This window comes from Salmo salar, chromosome ssa01 (assembly GCF_905237065.1).
Source record: "Salmo salar chromosome ssa01, Ssal_v3.1, whole genome shotgun sequence".
In the NCBI taxonomy this organism is placed as follows: domain Eukaryota; kingdom Metazoa; phylum Chordata; class Actinopteri; order Salmoniformes; family Salmonidae; genus Salmo; species Salmo salar.
Genome location: NC_059442.1, coordinates 82,466,020 through 82,486,650, shown reverse-complemented (window position 1 = coordinate 82,486,650; position 20,631 = coordinate 82,466,020). Strand labels below are relative to the sequence as shown.

Sequence of the window (20,631 nt, the reverse complement as noted above, 5' to 3'; positions counted from 1 at the left end):
TGACTATTGTAGCTGAAAACGTCTGTATTTTAATGAAATATCTACATAGGCGTACAGAGGCCCATTATCAGCAACCATCACTCCTGTGTTCCAATGGCACGTTGTGTTAGCTAATCCAAGTTTATCATTTTAAAAGGCTAATTGATCATTAGAAAACCCTTTTGCAATTATGTTAGCACAGCTGAAAACTGTTGTTCTGATTAAAGAAGCAATAAAACTGGCCTTCTTTAGACTAGTTGAGTATCTGGAGCATCAGCATTGCCAAGAAATTGCCAAGAAACTGAAGATCTCGTACAACGTTGTGTACTACTCCCTTCACAGAACAGCGCAAACTGGCTGTAACCAGAATAGAAAGAGGAGTGAGATGACCCGGTGCACAACTGAGTACATTAGAGTGTCTAGTTTGAGAAACAGGCGCCTCACAAGTCCTCAACTGGCAGTACCCGCAAAACACCAGTCTCAACGTCAACAGTGAAGAGGCGACTCTGGGATGCTGGCCTTCTAGGCAGAGCTCTTCTGTCCAGTGTGTTCTTTTGCCCATCTTAAGATTTTTTTTTTTTTTGGCCAGTCTGAGATATGGCTTTTTCTTTGCAACTCTGTCTAGAAGGCCAGTATCCCGGAGTCGCCTCTTTACTTTTGACGTTGAGACTGGTGTTTTGCGGGTACTTTAAAGGATCAGCCCCTTTTTTTCAATTTTGGTCTAAAATGACATATCTAACTGACAGTAGCTCAGGCCCTGAAGCAATGATATGCATGTTCTTGGTACCATTTGAAAGGAAAAACTTTGCAGTTCGTGGAAATGTGAATGGAATGTAGGAGATTATAACACATTAGATCTGGTGAAAGATAATACAAAGAAAAAAACTACAGTTTTTTGTATTTTTTTTTGTACCTTCATCTTTGAAATGCAAGAGAAAGGCCATAATGTATTTTTCCAGTCCAGGTGCAATTTAGATTTTGGCCACTAGATGGCAGCAGTGTATGTGCAAAGTTTTAGACTGATCCAATGAACCATTGCATTTCTGTTCAAAATGATGTATCATGACTGCCCAAATGTGCCTAATTTGTTTATTAATAACTTTTCATGTACGAAACTGTGCACTCTCCTCAAACAGCATGGGATTATTTCACTGTAATAGCTACTGTAAATTGGACAGTGGAGTTAGATTAACAAGAATGTAAGCTTTCTGCCAATATCAGATATGTCCATGTCCTGGGAAATGTTATTGTTACTTACAACCTCATGCTAATCGCATTAGCCTATGTTAGCTCAACCGTCCCACAGGGGACCCACCAATCCTGAAGAAGTTGAGGACTGTTTCTCAAACTAGACACTTTAATGTACTTGTCCTTTTGCTCAGTTGTGCACCGGGGCCTCCCAATGGACTGACGAGTTTCAGAAGGAAGTTCTTTGTTTCTAGCCATTTTGAGCCTGTAATCGAACCCACAAATTCTGATGCTCCAGATACTCAACTAGTCTAAAGAAGGCCAGTTTTATTGCTTCTTTAATCAGAACAACAGTTTTCAGCTGTGCTAACATAATTGCAAAAGGGTTTTCTAATGGTCAATTAGCCTTTTAAAATTATAAACTTGGTTTTGGCGAACGCAGCGTGCCATTGGAACACAGGAGTGATGGTTTCCGATAATTGGCCTCTGTACACCTATGTATATTTCCCATTTAAAATCAGCTGTTGCCAGCTAGAATAGTCATTTACAATATTAACAATGTCTACACTGTATTTCTAATCAATTTGATGTTATTTTAAGACAAAACATTTGCTTTTCTTTCAAAAACAAGGAAATGTCTAAGTGACCCCAAACTTTTGAACGGTAGTGTATATATTTTTTTACTTTAATTACAAGGGATTAGAGAAAGCAGGTTGGCTGTAGGCAGTTATGTTACAGCATATTGTAGCGTTTGGCGCCGGGTTCTTTGTAAGGCAGGGTTTACACATACAAACACACAACACCAGTCCAAGTGAAGGGTTAAACCGGTTTATTACTATCAGGCTTTTCAGCGTTATTGATATACAAAACCAACCAACAAAGTAAACACTTCGTCCCCAGTGGAAGGTCATCCAAGCTTGGTCTTTGGGAAGGGCTCAACCTTGTTGAAATCATAATTTCCCCTCTTCTTTTAAACCACCTTCTCCACTGTACGTTACATCTCTCCAATAACCTCATACTGCTTCACCTGCCAGGGTAAAATTGTCATGGACGTCGTAGTGATTGGACCAAAATGCAGCGGGTATGTGAATGCTCATATTAACTTTTATTGAAGACTACACAAAACAAGAAAACTAATGAACGACGGCTAAACAGTTTTGCAGGGTAACACCAGCAGTGCAAAAACAACTTCCCACAAAAGGCAGGTAGAAAAAAGGGCTACCTAAGTATGGCTCCCAATCAGCAACAACGATGTACAGCTGTCCCTGATTGAGAGCCATACCAGGCCAACACAAAGAAATACACAACATAGAAAAAACATAGAAATACAAAACACAAAACAAACACACCCCTGCCACGCCCTGACCAAACTACAATAACAAATAACCCCTTATACTGGTCAGGACGTGACAAAAATGTAAAAAAAATAAGACAAAAAGAAAACCCAGGGCGCGGTTAAGTAGAGGAACTGATTGGTTTCACCTGTCTGCAGTTTTGGGTCTGATTATAACTGGAGACAGGTGTGGCTGTTCTGCTGCAGTCTATAAGTTTCCCCTGAGCTGTCCGTGGTCCTGCCTCTGGGGAATACTTCACATTGCTGTCCGTGGTCCTGGCAGCCAAAAACAAAGAAACCTCGCAGTCACATAACAGCCATCCACAACACAACCACTGAAACCGCTACAATATTTATTAATACTAGGTGTTTTAAATCTCTTGCACTTCTAGAGGCCTAAACATAGAGTTCCATACTGGCTGTGGGCAATCACATCAAATGGACACGGGCAAACAGTCAACTGTTAAAAGACTTAAAGGTCCTGAAAAGTACTTTTTCTCTCATGGCTAAATACCAGGAAGTTTGAAAAGACAGGCTGAGTGAGCGAGGAGCTTATATTCATGAGCTCTTTGAAACACCTATGTCAAACAACTTGGATGCAGTGCTGCAGTAAAATTATTGCAAGCTAATTTGGTGATACACAACACTGTAATTCCATCAAACTGATATATGTGATATCAGTTTTTTATTTGCAATATATTTGCTATAATTTCTAAAAACCTGTTATATATATATATATATATATATATATATATATATAAAACAGATTTTTAGAAATTATAGCAAATATATTGCAAATAAAAAACTGATATCACATTTACATAAGTATTCAGACCCTATACTCAGTACTTTGGCAGCGATTACAGCCTCAAGTCTTCTTGGGTATGACGCTACAAGCTTGGCACACCTGAATTTGGGGAGTTTCTCCCATTCTTCGCAGGAGATCCTCTCAATCTCTGTCAGGTTGGATGGGGAGGGTCACTGCATAGCTATTTTCAGGTTTCTACAGAGATGTTCGATCGGGTTCAAGTCCGGGCTCTGGCTGGGCCACTCAAGGACATTCAGAGACTTGTCCCGAAGCATCTCCTGCGGTGTCTTGGCTGTGTGATTAGGATCATTGTCCTGTTGGAAGGTGAACCTTCGCTCTGGAGCAGGTTTTCATCAAGGATCTCTTTGTCCTTTGCTCCAATTATATTTTCCTCATCCTGACTAGTCTCAGTCCCTACAGCTGAAAAACATCCCCACAGCATGATGCTGCCACCACCATGCTTCACCGTAGGGATGGTGCATAGTTTCCTCCAGATGCGACGCTTGGCATTCAGGCCAAAGAGTTTTCTCTTGTTTCTCATGGTCTGAGAGTCCTTTAGGTACCTTTAGGCAAACTTCAAGTGGGATGTCATGTGCCTTTTACTGAGGAGTGGCCACTTTATCATAAAGGCATGATTGTTGGTGCTGCAGAGATGGTTGTCCTTCTGGAAGGTTCTCCCATGTCCACAGCGTAATTCTGAAGCTCTATCAGAGTGGCCATCGGGTTCTTGATCACCTCCCTGACTAAGGCCCTTCTCCCCCAATTTCTCAGTTTGGCAGGGCAGCCAGCTCTAGGAAGTGTCTTGGTGGTTCCAAACTTCTTCCATTTAAGAATGATTCAAGGCCACTGTGTTCTTGGGGACCTTCAATGTTGCAACACTTTTTTGATACCCTTCCCCAGATCTGTGACTCAACACGATCCTGTCGCGGAGCTCAACGGACAATGCCTTCAACCTCATGGCTTAGTTTTTGCACAGACATGCTCTGTCAACTGTGGGACCTTATATAGACAGGCGTGTGCCTTTCCAAATCATGTCCAATCTTTTGAATTTACCACAGGTGGACTTCAGTCAAGTTGTAAAAATATCTCAAGGATGATCGATGGAAACTGGATGCACCTGAGCTAAATTTTAAGTCTCATAGCAGTCTGAATACTTATGTAAATAAGGTATTTCTGTTTTTTAATTTTTTTTATAAATGTGTCATTATGGGGTATTGTGTGAAGATCGATGAGGAAAGATTATTTATTTAATCCATTTTAGAATAAGGCTGCAACGTAACAAAATGTGGAAAAAGTGAAGGGGTCTGAATCATATCCAAATGCATTGTAGCCCATGTATCATAATTGTTTCTCTCTTAGTTGAGTAGGTATTGAGTACGATTACATGCACACAATAATGTGATTTTTGTGGATAATCAGAATAATATAATAGTTGAATTAAAACGTTGTCACGCTTTGCAAAAAGAACGATTTCCCTAATAATCCAGTTTACATGGACACATCTAAAATCAGGCTACCTGGTGCAGAAAATCGCCAATCAAAACAAAAGATATTCCACAGCGACCATGTTGTTTCTGGTCAGCATGGACATATAAAGTTTGTATGTGAAAACTACTTCTAAGATGCATACATTCAGTCCTTCCGAACTCACTTCACTCTCGATAAAGAGGGTGGCTCATTGGCTGTTGCTAGCACTTGCGCACATCAAATACACCGATTAAGGTGTTTACATGTCCTAATAACTTGAAAGATTGCTCAGAAAACCAGGTATTTTAATTGGCATATGCTTACTTCGATTTTAACCTTAACGCCAATTAAGATAAGCAGAGCAAGTTGTTTACATGAGTATTGCATAATCTGCCTGCTGCCATAATCACTTTAATATCACATTACTGTGCTTGTTACTCAGACTGGATATTATAATTATTAACTTTTTGACAAACCGAAACCCTTCAAGCTTTCTGTTTCGAATGATGCTGACATTTCCCACAGGCGAACCTATTTCACATCAAATCTCCCAAACCGGTGAAGGGGAAAAGCTGAATCAAATGAAAGCTCTTGCGCCTCCCTCCCTCACCAGTGTAATAAAGCTGTTGTGGTTGGTTCTACACTCCCATGTGCAGTAACGGCCGGTGCTCCTCCAGTGCAGATGCTCTTCACTCTCACCTCTCTAGTGATTTATCATCTCCTGTTTAATAATTAATCCCAACCGAAGCGCATGCAGACAAGAGAAGAGAGGAGAGGAAGGAAAGCGAGGAGGGGAGAAAGAGGAGCAGAGAATTGAGAAGAGGAAAGAAAGGTGAAACTGGTGAATAAAGAGACCATGCAGTGGTTTAAATCAGTTTATTGAATTCCTTTTTCAAAGGCTTGTGTGTGTACTCTTGCGTGTTAGCACCCTACCCGGGGGTAGCAAGGCTAGGGTCATAAAGCAGCCAGCCCTACGCCTGTCTCTGCAGTAAGGCTTGCGCGCGTGTAGCCGCACTGCTCTAACAATAAAGCGCATGTGGCACTGCGGCCTGGGAATGCACAAGTGCCATTTTAATATGGCTGCCTCCCAAATGGCACCCTATATAATGCACTACGTTTGACCAGAACCACCACGGACGAGAGGGAGAGAAAGCATTTTATTTTCAAGACACAATGCAGTTGTCTTTTGTCTTAACGTGCATTATGTTATACTACAGTCAAAAAAATTCTGGATTAAAAAAAACGCAGCGCTGTGTAAATATTGAACAGGAACAAGTTGAGTTATTTGACCCAGCCAGTTGGGCACTTACAGTGCCTTCAGAAAGTATTCATACCCCTTGACTTATTCCATATTTTGTTGTATTACAGCATGAATTTAAAATGGTAGTGATGGGGAAATGAAGCATTGAGGTTTTCCAGCCTATTGTGTCTCAAATAGGTTCATTATTCGTGACTTTGATCAACACAGTGGCACCTGCTGGTCAAAATTTAACACAACCAAATTATAGACGACGTCCCACACTTCATAGCGGGTGCACCGCGTAACCTTTGCCTTCTACCAAATCAATACCAAATCAATGCAACAAAATGAAGCTTTGGAAGTCATTGATCATGTGCTTCTGATAAAGTGATCAGAGTTGCAGAAAGGCTCGTGGTCAAGGCAGGAAGGCGGGTAAGGAGTCCAGAACAGGCAAGGGTCAAAACCGGGAAGACTAGAAAAAAGAGAATAGCAAAGGCAGGAGTACGGGGGAAAAAATACGTTTCCCGTCCCCCCTAGGGACGCCACCTGGCATCCTACCTGGGCGCATACCTGGTTGACCGGGGTGTCAACGGTGGAAGTCGGTGATGAGGGCTGGATCCAGGATGTCTCTAGCGGGAACCCAGCACCTCTCTTCCGGGCCATAACCCTCCCAGTCAACCAGGTACTGGAAACCCCTGCCACATGGTCGAACACCCAGGAGACATTTTACAATGTGTAGGCCGGATGGCCATCAATGACACAGGGAGGGGGGTGGGGCTGGGGACAGAAGACAAATAACTGTGAGACACAGGCTTAATCTTAGACACATGGAAAGTAGGGTGAATACGGAGGGTATGGGGTAACACAAGATGGACAGCAGTGGAACTCAGGACTCTGGAGATGGGAAAAGGACCAATGAAACGAGGGGACAGTTTGCGGGACTCTACCCGAAGGGGCAGGTCCCATGTGGACAGCCATACCCTTTGCCCAATGCGGTAGCGGGGAGCTGGGGTCCGGCAACGGTCCGCTTGTCGGCGATACCTGGAGGAGGTCTTGGGAATAGCTGCCCTGGCTCTTCTCCAGGTACGTCGACAGCGGCGGACAAACATCTGGGCCGAGGATACGCTGACCTCCTGTTCTTGTTCCGGGAAGAGTGGAAGCTGATTCTCCATTTGAGTGCTCCATGGGGTGAGTCCTGTGGCTGAACAGGGAAGGGTGTTCCGGGCATACGTCACCCAAACCGGTTGTCTGATCCAGGAAGTGGGATTGGTTGAGACTAGGCATCTCAGGGTGGTTTCCAGGTCTTGGTTGGCTCGCTCCAACTGACCGTTAGTTTGGGGATGGAATCCGGATGACAGGCTGGCCGACAACCCAATAAGGGTGCAGAATGCCTTCCAGAACTGAGACGAGAACCCCGATCGGAGACCAAGTCTACCAGGAGTCCATGGACCCGGAACATATGCTGCACCATAAACTGGGCCATCTCCTTGGCAGAAGGTAGTTTGAGGAGATGGATGAAATGGGCGGCCTTGGAAAACCGGTTGACTACCGTTAGAATGACAGTGTTGCCATCAGACAGAGGGAGCCCAGTGGCAAAGTCCAGAGATATGAGACCAGGGACGATGAGGGACCAGTAGTGGTTGCAGTAGGCCAGAAAGCGCTTGCCGTGGAGTCCTGTTCTGAGCACACACTGCACGTGGCGACATAGGCAGAGACATTAGGAACCATGGTGGGCCACCAGAAACGTTGTCGGAGGAAGACTAGTGTACGACGGGACCCTGGATGACAGGTCAGCCTGGAGGAATAAGCCCATTCCAGGATCCGGGATCGGACTGGATTAGGGACAAACAGCCGGTTAGCCGGGCCCACTTCAGGTCCAGGCTGGGAGCATTGCACCTTACGAACCAGGTTCTCAATACCCTAATTCAGTGGTAGCAAGGCATGAGGTAGGGAGAATGGTTTCAGAGGTCGAGGGTGTGTCAGAGGAACTGTATAGGTGGGAGAGAGCGTCAGGCTTCACATTCTTGACCCTGGGCGGTAGGAAATGGTGTTGAATCTGGTAAACAGAAGGGCCCACCGAGCCTGCCTGGAGTTGAGGCGCTTGGCTGTACGGAGATTCCAAGTTTTTATGGTCGGTCCAGACCAAGCATGGCTGTTCTACTCATTCCAGCCAGTGCCTCCACTCTTCCAACGCCATCTTAACCGCCAGGAGTTCTCAATTGCCTACATCGTGGTTCCTCTCTGCAGGATTATTGTGACGATGGGACAGGAAGGCACAGGGATGAAGCTTCTGATCCTGGGTAGATCGCTGGGACAGGATGGCCCCCACGCCAACATCCGAAGCATCAACTGCCGCCACAAATTGATGCAAGGGATCCGGATGGATGAGGATGGGTGCTGTTGTGAACCCATGCTTCATGTCCACAAAGGCTTTGTCGACAGCTGGAGACCATTTGAACGGTACCTTGGAAGAGGTGAGTGCAGAGAGGGGGGCCGCCAGGGTGCTGTAGTCCCAAATGAAACTGCGGTAGAAGTTGACATAATCAAGAAACCATTGCAACTGCACCCTGGATGTTGGTTGAGGCCAATCCATCACTGCTTTCACCTTTCCAGGATCCATCTGAACATTGCCTTCAGCAATAACATACCCCAGACAGGTGATAGTAGTGCGGTGGAACTCACACTTCTCGGCTTTCATGAACAGTTGGTTCTCCAGGAGGCGCTGAAGGACCTGTCTGACATGAAGAACATGTTCTTGTGCAGATCGGGGAAAAAACAAAAACAGGATGTCATCAAGGTGCTGCTTGAAGGCAGTGGGAACGGCAAAATGGGCTCCAACCCAGGATGGAGCTTGTGGTCCAGTCAATCACAGGATTGTGTTTTTGTAGCCAGGAAAATCCCAAAACAACTGGAACATGGGGAGATGCAATGAGGAACCGTGGTCTCACTGTGGTTACCAGAAACCCGTAATTGAACAGGCATAGTACTATGGGTGACTTCCCCTATAGATCGGCTGTCCAGTGCCCTAGCATCCATTGGCACAGAGAGAGGTTGAGTGGGAATACCAAGCTCAAAATTTATCGTGGCATCCATAAGACATTCATCAGCCCCAGAGTCAATGAGCACTCGGAGAGACTTAGATTGGTCTCCCCACAGCAAAAGCATAAAAAAGGGTGTGCGGGTGATGGGAATTAGGGAACTCTCAGTCTGACTCACCATAGTGCTGGTACCCACTAAAGACAAGGGTTTCCTAATAGGGCAGGTAACAATAAAATGTCCTGCCCCTTCACAGTACAGACAAGAGTTACTGTTTATCCTCCGTGAGCGTTCCCCAACTGACAACCCAACTGCATAGGCTCAGGAGTATCCAACTCACCCATTGTAGATTCACGAGAGTGCTCAGGTGGCTTCGAATCCTCTCGTAAAAGCTGCCTTCAGAAACTTCCGGATTCCCTCGAAGGTGAACGAGCCATAGCGGGTGCACGGGTGTGCCCGAGACCAGACCTCTCAGTCCTACGTTCCCTTAGGCGTCCATTGATTTTGATGGTTAGGGCGATAAGGGAGTCGAGGTCCACCGGTAATTCCCGAGCAGCTAGCTCATCCTTTACATCCTTAGATAATCCTTGCAGAAAAGTATCAAGAAGAGGCTGCGGATTCCAAGCACTCTCGGCGGCCAATGTGCAAAAATCAACCGCATAGTCTGCCGCACTAACTTGATGTAAGTTAAGCAGTTTACTGGCCGCCTTTCTCCCAGTTACCTTTCTCACCTCCGCCATAAATTCCTCCAGATGACCACAAATGGCAGATTGTTGCTCCCAAACTGCCGTATCCCGCCCTTCCCGACATTAGCGTAGTGATATACGCTATCTTCGATCAGTCTGAAGGAAACGAAGATGGCTGCAGCTCAAAAATAAGCGAGCACTGAGACAGAAAACCCCGGCAGGCACCAGGATTCGCCGAATATTGCTCCGGAGGTGGTAAGAGGGGTTCGCAGGGAGCCGGGATAGGCTGTACCAACTCACCAAAGATAGGGGGGAAAAAATTACTGGGTGATTAGGGTTTTTCCAGAGGTGGCAGGCAGCCTCTGAGCTAACATGGTCGTGGCGTGCCATCAAGGAGCAGAGCCCTTCCGAAAGGCCCTGTAACAACTCCTCATGTTTCTCAATGGTGGCTCCCTGCAGGGAGACAGCGTGGCGGAGCTGGTCCAAGTCTGCTGGGTCTGTCATGGCCAGTTCGTACAATCATGACACAAGGTGAGACCCAGATGCAGATGGTTGGAGTCTTACAATGTTTAATAATCCAAAAGGAGTAGGCAAGAGAATGGTCACGGACAGGTAAAAGGTCAAAACCAGATCAGAGTCCTGGAGGTACAGAGTTGCAGAAAGGCTCGTGGTCAAGGCAGGCAGAATGCTCAGGCAGGTGGGTACAGAGTCCAGAACAGGCAAGGGTCAAAACCGGGAGAACTAGAAAAAAAGAGAATAGCAAAGGCAGGAGTAAGGGAAAAACCGCTGGTTGACTTGGAACAAACAAGACGAACTGGCACAGAGAGACAGAAAACACAGGGATAAATACACTGGGGAAAACAAGCGATACCTGGAGGGGGTGGAGACAATAACAAGGACAGGTGAAACTGATCAGGGTGTGACATTTTACAATGTTACGTCCTCAGTGTGAGCAGTATATTTTTGGATGCAATGTTCAGACAATCACAGAAGTAGCAACAGCATAAAACAATTCTCAACCAAATCGGACAATGTTGGCTACATTAGTTCTAGCGGTAACTGAGTAAAGTGTGAGCTAACAGAAGAGGTCAGATTTTGCCAATTCTCTGCTGATAGAAACCATAATACGAAATAGCTAATAGTGATTACTATTTACAATTCATAACATCATGTGTGAGCTCACCAGTGATCTAAATAATTGAGTAAATCACTTTCTAAAAGTCTAAAATAATCAGACGGTGGGTAGAGTGGGCGCACCACCATGTTTGTTTTTCTGCATCAACCAAAGATACGAAGAGGTGACAAGATGAGTTGATTCTGTTTGCAATATGCATGTTGAAGGGAGTGAGTCATCTACAATCATTCACTTCCGGAAGTTTACTCGAAAGATGAGTGAGCCATCCCTATAACATTGCTACATCATCTTTGGTCTGACAGACGTTTCTGTGAAACCCAGAATGCGTTGAATGATGTCAACAAACATGGCTCCACACATACCCGGCAAATAGCTTAGCATTAGCTCATCATAATCTGTACAACCTTCCCAAAAAATATTTTACACACATCACATGTCCATTACAATCTATGCAAGAGGAGGAATGCATGATTTATCACCAGTACTTGAAAACGTCAATAAAACAGTAAATAAAGAAATTATTATCCACATAAACCATTTTCTGATAGTGATTTATTGATACAAGTGGCCCGTGGTGGTGTTAATATATTGATTTGTCACCACAGATGGTTTGTCTACTGTTGTGGCTAGATGGAGTAGCTAGGCCTACAAAAGCTCTATCTAGTGGTCGTGTCCGGGACCACAGTAGTCGACAACTGTAGCGTTGTAGCTAAACCCTAACCATTTTCCTAACCTCATTCTCTTAACCTTGTATGTTAATTCACCCTAACTGCTGCGTTAGTTCTCCTAACCTGCCACGTTAATTATCCTAATCTGCTATGTAAACAAACCATTGGTGGAGTCAAATCATCAGTATTACCACACCGGCAGCCAATCACGTCACCCCTGACACTCACTTGGAGCTAGGGCTGTTATGGTGACCGTATTACCGCCACACCGGCAATCACGAGTCATGAAGGCAGTCAAATTCCACGTGACCATTTAGTCACGGTAATTAGACTTCTCCAAGCTCTGATGCTGCTGATGGTCATTAGTAGCCTACTAAACTTGCTAACTGCCTGGTACACAGCACTTTATTGTCCCTCTAGTCACTCTGACACCAATGCAATGTAATCTAAAATCTAATCAAACCTCATGAGCTGATGTTGCACAACCTTTCTATAGGCTTTGCAATTGCGTGAGAAAACAGTGATGGCCTCTATTAAAAAGAGGAGGATCCCATCAGTTTTCGATAGACTAGGCCTACTATATTTATTTATCCTCTTTCCTAATATTAAGCATATTGCTTCTCTTTACAACAGAAGTATAGCCTACTTGTCTGGCATGAAAATGAACCTTGGGAAATGCATCATCCATCATCCATTTTTTCCCTTGCCCCTGTTTTGAGACAGGTGCATGGTAGTGGTCCATTCTAAATCAAAACAAATTTCACACATACTATTTTGTATATGTAAATACAAGGTCAAATAAAGAATACTCTGATGGGTGACAATATTAGCCTATAACTTGTTATTTATATACTATCGCTTTTGAATGATGCCCAGCATAAGGCAAGAAACAATGAATACCTTTTTTTGTCCCATACCTCATGTAGCCTAGCCCATAGGCCTGTATGTTTTGATAAGGTGGCCAAATAACTTGTTAAAATTAAGCACATGAATCCACTTTACAATGGGTGTAGAGCCTAAATGGCATACATACGCAGCATGTGAGTTTCAAGTTTGAGTAAGATAATTTTCACCATAAAAATGCACCTTTATAATGAAAGCATTACATGCATAATCGCATTTGATAATGGTGTTTTCCCACTAATGAAACATTCATGCTTATAGCCTACTGATGTGTGTGCATTGCTGCACTTATACATAAAATGGCTTATACTTTTCCATTAAATTTCACCAGAGAAGAAGGCAGAAGTTTTACGTGCCCCCAACCGATTGTGTATTTTTGTTTGTTTATTTGAGTTGTTTGTGACTTGTATTTTTTACTTATTTTCTACATAATGTTGCCGCTACCATCTCTTACGACTGGCAGAATCCTTTTTTTCCTATAATGAGTCTGACAAGCCTGACGCGAATGATACTGCTTTCTCGGGATCAGGCCCAGATCCCCGTGATTTGCGTGAAGAGGATAAAATGGGGCTGGAGGGTGGGCTGCCTTCTGAGAATTTGTAGGTGATCGAATAAACCCCCACTTCCTTCCAATCTGCAAGCAAACCTGCAATCTTTGGACAATAAAATAGATGACCTACGCGGAAGATTAAACTACCAACGGGACATTCAAACTGTAATATCTTATGCTTCATGGAGTCGTGGCTGAACGATGACACTATCAACATACAGCTGGCTGGTTATACGCTGCACCGGCAGGATAGAACAGCGGCGTCTGGTAAGACAAGGGACGGCGGACTATCTATTTTTATAAATAACAGCTGGTGGACGATATCTAAGTCTCGTTCTATTGCTCACCTGAGGTAGAGTATCTCATGATAAGCTGTAGACCACACTATCTACCTAGAGAGTTTTCAAAGACCCCAGCATTGTTGATTAGGGGCTCGTAAGTAAGCATTTCACTGTAAGGTCTACCTACATGTGACTAATAAAATTTGATTTGAATATAATGTGAAGAAATAGTTATAGTTTATCAACAATTTAAGCTAAACGTTCTGATCTGTTGCGTCAGACTCATTGTCTAAAATAGTTTTTGGGATGTTAATGGTTGTATTAATTTAGGATCTATCGCATCCCACAACTGTTCCAGACCATATTTGGAATATTTATTTCTCACACAGAATAGAATAGGTCAACATTTGTACTATGGGGGATAGTAGATTGACATAGGCTGGTGCTTTTGCTGTTTTTTAGGCCTACTCATCTTGTTGGCTGACAGAGTAAATGTCTTCTTCCAATATATTCAATATGCACCTCGGAATTTAATTAGGACGTGTGCAGTTGCATCCCCAATGTGTCTATCTTCACTTGTAGCCTGTGAGAAAGACCAGATCAGGTGACAGAGAGCCATGTGTGTGAGATGTGCTTCGGAGCATGCAGCACACAGGGAGAAAAGAGTTAGGCCACTGGCAGCAAAAGTCATGGATTTTTATAGGGGGCTTTACAGCTGCACAAAGAGGATCCTGTTGGGTAATTCAAGGCATTATCAAGTGTTTGTCAAATTGTGAATGAGAGACTGAGGAAGTGTGTACAGCCTGCATAAAAAAAACAAAGCAGAGCTTACGCCTTTCATGCAACTTTTTTCAAATCATTATTAGAGTCGCATCATGCACCCTTAGAATAAATAAAAAATCAAAACATATAGCCTAACATTTGTACCACAACTGAAGTTACATAAATAACTCTAAATTAAGCACATAGGAGTACCTGTTTCTTTGTTAACAGCTGAACTCAGAATATCCGCATGTGCGCACTCCCTCAAATGGTTTGGAGAAAATATCCTTTCTAATGTTTTCAGCTTTGTTAAATTGTATTCTTCATACTATAAAATACTATCAAATAATGCCATGGAATTCTCGGAGAATCTTGTCTGCTAAATAAACTATTGTAGCCCACAGCCATATGTCATAGCCAGATCAGGACCTAACATAAGGACAACTCAGAGTTTAAGCCAATTTATGTATAATTGCAGCAATGCGCACACGGCATTGTGTGCACATAAGCAACAAGTGAAATGATTACCGAACAAGGTTTTTTGTAATTGGACATATACAGTTCCATTATGCAATTATACTGACAATATCTCACACACCTCCCCACTCCCTCATCATCCTCTCCACTCCCCCATCCTCCCTACTCCCTCATTCTCCCTACTCCCTCTCCAAACAGGATGTTGCTAGAATACAAAAGCTGTCCTCAATCTTCAGCAAAGAAAGATGTCTAGTTCCAGTTAGGATGTTGGCAAGTTATAGTATGTTCAATACTTTGTGTGTGTGTGTGTGGTTTCTGAAAGTACAGAATAAAGAGGAATTATTAGCAAATAAAATAAAATACCAGGATATAGCATTAAAACAATATTACAATGAAGTAGCACAGTAACTGAAGGGCTCCACAAGGACTCCACATGGGGCAGGGCAGAGCTAAGTAAGCTAATCAGGCCAAATTAATACACAGGCCAGTGCAATGGTCATGATAATGCCAGGACAGCTTCAAAGGATACAACACAAGCTAATACTTATTTGATGCCTTTAGCATTTGCATTGTTTTGCAGAATTAATAGAAACATGTATAAGCTTAAGCACAATTGAGTATAGTAATAGAGTAATTATTAGTAAGGCAAACAACAATGAAGGCAATGCGGGAGCCAGCTGGAAAATGTGTCAGGGGAGAAAAGTTCGGGGAGGTTGTGTTCTGACTGGAGATGCAGAAATGTCTGCATACTTAACCTGAAAAAACACTGGGAGAGTGCTTGGGCTCTCATCGAAGAGAGAAGTTTGTCCAGCTCATCTAGCTTATCCTTGCCTACATTAGCATATCATGCCTCAAACGTACATCGTCCGCTACAGTGAAATGGGCAACTTCTATGTGAATTAATGAGGAGGCTGAGCGCATCTAATTTCAAACTGTTCTTAGAAAATCATGTCAAATTGAAACATAGCCTCTAGATAATTAGCAGGCAGCGTGTCTTGGTTTGAGGGCAGCACGGTTTAACTGTCCTGTTGCATTACAATCACATTTTAGAATAGTGAGCAAATTCTGACATCACGTGCATGAGAAAACTCACACTGGGGGTACTGTTAGAGATATTTAGAACTCGAGCATGAAAAAGTGAATAAAAACTCAATAGATGGCTAAATTAAACCGTCTTTGGGAAATCCAAAGGAGTGGCCTATTGGGGGTGTTGCTTTCAGATAGATATTTTTGGCCACCCATGAGAGTAAACTTCATTCCTGTTCATTGTAAGTTTGTACATTGAACACTTATAGTTAACCACATTACAGACTTTAATATCAAATTAATATCATTATTTAAGCTTTGTTAAAGATACAAAAGTGTCAGTACTCAACCTTAAAATATGTTGACAAAACAACCGAACAGATAAACTGGAATGACAATTATTCTTACAGGTGGCCAAAAATAACTATCTGAAAGCCACGCCCATACTAAGCCATGTCTCCAATCTTCTGTTCTGACCCAGTGTTTCATAGCTCAATTTCCCAGAATCAACACCCCAACCTGGCTCTTTTTAAGTTTACATACCAAACAACCCAGCATGTTTTGGTATACAGACACAAATCCTCTGGATCCCTCTCTTATGCAATGAGACAACAGTACAGTCCTCTTCCCTTTTATTTTTGAGCTGACACTGGTTTATAAACATTACACTTATTGTTTTTGGGCAATGTGTGAATGATGTGCGTGTGTGTGTGTGTGCCGTGTTTATGCTTGCTTTTATTCCGTGTGCGTGAAAATACAGTTTGTCGCTCCATCTTTTTCTTCCTGTGTGTTTCTCTCCCTGACATGTCCAATAACTCTGTCCAGGAAGTTCGCTGTTTATTAACTCAGTCCATTTCTTTCTTTCTTTCTTTCTTTCTTTCTTTCTTTCTTTCTTTCTTTCTTTCTTTCTTTCTTTCTTTCTTTCTTTCTTTCTTTCTTTCTTTCTTTCTTTCTTTCTTTCTTTCTTTCTTTCTGTCTGTCTGTCTGTCTGTCTGTCTGTCTGTCTGTCTGTCTGTCTGTTTGTCTCTCTCTCGCTCTCTCTCTTTCACTGTCTCTCTCTCTCTTATCTTTTTCCGTTATTTTCTTTAATATATTGTATGACATCATATTTGATGCATTTCTGCAAGACATTTACCTATCATGTATTTCTATCTCCATAGAAACCAAACCAGGAACTGGCTTGTGTAAGCAGCAGGGAACCATTGCTCTTTTTGGCAACGTGGTGTACAGCGGCCTGCTCAACGAGCACATCTGGCATTTCGGGGTACCTGTCGTCACCAGACTGGTGAGTTTTTGGGAGTCCTTCCTTCCTCTCTGTCTGTCGTCACTTACTGTGCTGTGATTGGTCTCTGCTCCATCATGGATGGTTGTTCTGTGCCAATGCTATGTTTAAAAAACCTGCAGTCTTGAAAATGTCAGACACACTGTAAACCCCAAGGCATTTTTAGTTCAAATACTTCTAGTAAAGTGTTCTCAAAGTCAAGTCCTCACACTGATCTAATCCTGGCAGTAATTATGAATGCAGGTTGCGGGTGACTACAAGTTCCAACTGTTGGAAATCCTAACTCTGGCTAGATTCCAAATATAATTACACATCACTTTGCAAGCCAGCATAATGTGACTTGCAGTTACAGTGAGGGAAAAAAGTATTTGATCCCCTGCTGATTTTGTACATTTGCCCACTGACAAAGAAATGATCACTCTATAACTTTAATGGTAGGTTTATTTGAACAGTGAGAGACAGAATAACAACCAAAAAATCCAGAAAAACGCATGTCAAAAATGTTATAAATTGATTTGCATTTTAATGAGGGAAATAAGTATTTGACCCCCTCTCAATCAGAAAGATTTATGGCTCCCAGGTGTCTTTTATACAGGTAACGAGCTGAGATTAGGAGCAAACTCTTAAAGGGAGTGCTCCTAATCTCAGTTTGTTACCTGAATAAAAGACACCTGTCCACAGAAGCAATCAATCAATCAGATTCCACACTCTCCACCATGGCCAAGACCAAAGAGCTCTCCAAGGATGTCAGGGACAAGATTGTAGACCTACACAAGGCTGGAATGGGCTACAAGACCATCGCCAAGCAGCTTGGTGAGAAGATGACAACAGTTGGTGCGATTATTCGCAAATGGAAGAAACACAAAAGAACTGTCAATCTCCCTCGGCCTGGGGCTCCATGCAGGATCTCACCTCGTGGAGTTGCAATGATCATGAGAACAGTGAGGAATCAGCCCAGAACTACACAGGAGGATCTTGTCAATGATCTCAAGGCAGCTGGGACCATAGTCACCAAGAAAACAATTGGTAACACACTACGCCGTGAAGGACTGAAATCCTGCAGCGCCCACAAGGTCCCCCTGCTCAAGAAAGCACATATACATGCTGTCTGAAGTTTGCCAATGAACATCTGAATGATTCATAGGTCAACTGGGTGAAAGTGTTGTGGTCAGATGAGACCAAAATGGAGCTCTTTGGCATCAACTCAACTCGCCGTGTTTGGAGGAGGAGGAATGCTGCCTGTGACCCCAAGAACACCATCCCCACCGTCAAGCATGGAGGTGGAAACATTATACTTTGGGGGTGTTTTTCTGCTAAGGGGACAGGACAACTTCACCTCATCAAAGGGACGATGGAATGGGCCATGTGCCGTCAAATCTTGGGTGAGAACCTCTTTCCCTCAGCCAGGGCATTGAAAATGGGTCGTGGATGGGTATTCCAGCATGAAAACGACCCAAAACACACGGCCAAGGCAACAAAGGAGTGGCTCAAGAAGAAGCACATTAAGGTCCTGGAGTGGCCTAGCCAGTCTCCAGACCTTAATCCCATAGAAATGATGTGGAGGGAGCTGAAGGTTCGAGTTGCCAAACGTCAGCCTCGAAACCTTAATGACTTGGAGAAGATCTGCAAAGAGGAGTGGGACAAAATCCCTCCTGAGATGTGTGCAAACCTGGTGGCCAACTACAAGAAACGTCTGACCTCTGTGATTGCCAACAAGGGTTTTGCCACCAAGTACTAAATCATGTTTTGCAGAGGGGTCAAATACTTAATACTCATTAAAATGCAAATCATTTTTTTTACATTTTTGACATGCGTTTTTCTGGAATCTTTTTGTTATTCTGTCTCTCACTGTTCAAATAAACCTACCATTAAAATTATAGACTGATAATTTCTTTGTCAGTGGGCAAACGTACAAAATCAGCAGGGGATCAAATACTTTTTTCCCTCACTGTAGGGTTGCAAAAGTCTGATACGTTTTCCAGAAATCCCGGAAATCCTTTTTTTTTTACCAGAAAATAACTGGAATTCTGCAACCCTATGTTCAGGCCTTTTGTAGCCTGTAAACCATGAGTTTCAGGACATTGCATTAGAGTAAAGCTAGGCCTCAAAATAAGGCCTCATGAGATATATATTGTTGTGTTTCCTTTATTTTGGCAGTTAATTGTATGCGCTTGTGATAAAACCTAATCCACAGTTATTTTTTTACTATTGACACTTTGTGGCTTAATTATCCTGTCTAGTGTTTATAATAGTTGTAAAAAAAATGCCTCTCAGACCCCCTACAGGCTTAGATGCAAAGGCTTCAGAACCTGAAAAGGCGTCCTCATGCTTCCCATATTATGATGACATTTTGTGAAGTTTTGGTCTTTGGCAAGAGTTTTTTCGGCTGTTCATGCATACACCTTTTTAAAGGTGTTTAATGGGGTTGAGCTCAGGGCTCTGTGCAGGCCAGTCTAGTTCTTCCAAACCGATCCTGACAAAACATTTCTGAATGGACCTCGCTTTGTGCATGGGGGCATTGTCAAGCTGAAACAGGAAAGGGCCTTCCCCAATCTACTGCCACAAAGTTGGAAGCACAGAATCTTCTAGAATGTCATTGCAGTTTGGAACTCTGTAATGAGTGTTACAACCTAGATTTTTACGCAATATGCTCTTCAGCACTCGGTGGTCCCGTTGTGTGACCTATCACTTCGAATCTGAGCCATTGTTGCTCCTAGAAGTTTCCACTTCACAATATCAGCACTTACAGTTGACCGGGGCAACTTTAGGAGGGCAGAAATTTGACAAACTGACTTGTTGGAAAGGTGTCATCCTATGACGGTGCCACGTTGAAAGTCACTGAGGTCTTCAGTAAGGCCATTCCAATGCCAATGTAAGGCCATTCTTCTGTAAGGCCATTCTACTGCTAAACTCTATGGAGATTGCATGGCTGTGTGCTCAATTTTATACACCTATCAGCAACGGGTGTGGCTGAAATAGCCGAATCCACTAATTTGAGGTGTGTCCACATACTTTTGTATATATAGTGTATTTGTGTTTCATTTTGTTAAGACACCGGGCTTCTCCAGAGCAGATTGTGGATAAATACTTTTCTCATCTTTCAATCTGTAAAATACTATAGACATTTTTGGCATATTTTTCCCTTTTTTTAAATCCAGGATAAAACATTTACAACATATTAGCATTCCCCCTGGGCAAGTCTGGATAATATATTCAAGGATAACCACATGCAATTTGGTAAATGCAGATGCTTCTGAAGCTGATAAAATTGTGTTGGCGTGTGGGAAGAGTCTGACTTTCGGGAAATGGCAGTTAGAATTAGACTACAAAACGACAAACGCCTATTTAGACCCAATCACCATCTCTTCAAAGTATGTTACTAAATGTAGTCCAGTTTGCAACATTCTCTATGAAATGGGCTATGTGTTTCAACTATGTGTAATTCAATGTGTTGAGCTTTAAAATGATTGATGTATATCCATGAATATGGTTAAAATTCAATTTTTGGGGTCTAAAAAACTAATATTAATAGACCAAAATACCAAGAAATTGGTAGATGCTAAAAAAAAAAATTCAGCCTGTGGTGCCTGTCCTTAAGTTTCCTCAAAAGTTTTGAGTAATGACAACACATTGGGGTCTATAGTGCAGTGTGTAATAGCAATTATTGAAGTTGTATTAATATAATTGTTTGACATAGTGATGCTGTAAATTCAAATAAAAGGGAATTTGTTTGCTGAATATTGAAGTAGAGGAATTGTTTAAAAATCTCAAATTGGGAAAACTAAATTCAACTGAAAGTTGCTGATAATA

At 42.8% G+C, this 20,631-nt stretch overlaps 1 protein-coding gene across 4 annotated transcripts in view; it reads left to right on the top strand.

Moving 5' to 3' along the window:
* The window catches only part of rbfox3a (RNA binding fox-1 homolog 3a), a 744,884-nt gene that overhangs the window by 502,935 nt on the left and 221,318 nt on the right, over positions 1 to 20,631 (top strand). For all 4 annotated transcript variants that reach the window (XM_014212871.2, XM_014212853.2, XM_014212878.2 and 1 more), the window contains exon 5: positions 16,700 to 16,824. In XM_014212871.2, the coding sequence (XP_014068346.1) occupies positions 16,700 to 16,824 (125 nt within the window). The remainder of the gene's footprint in view (positions 1 to 16,699; positions 16,825 to 20,631) is intronic.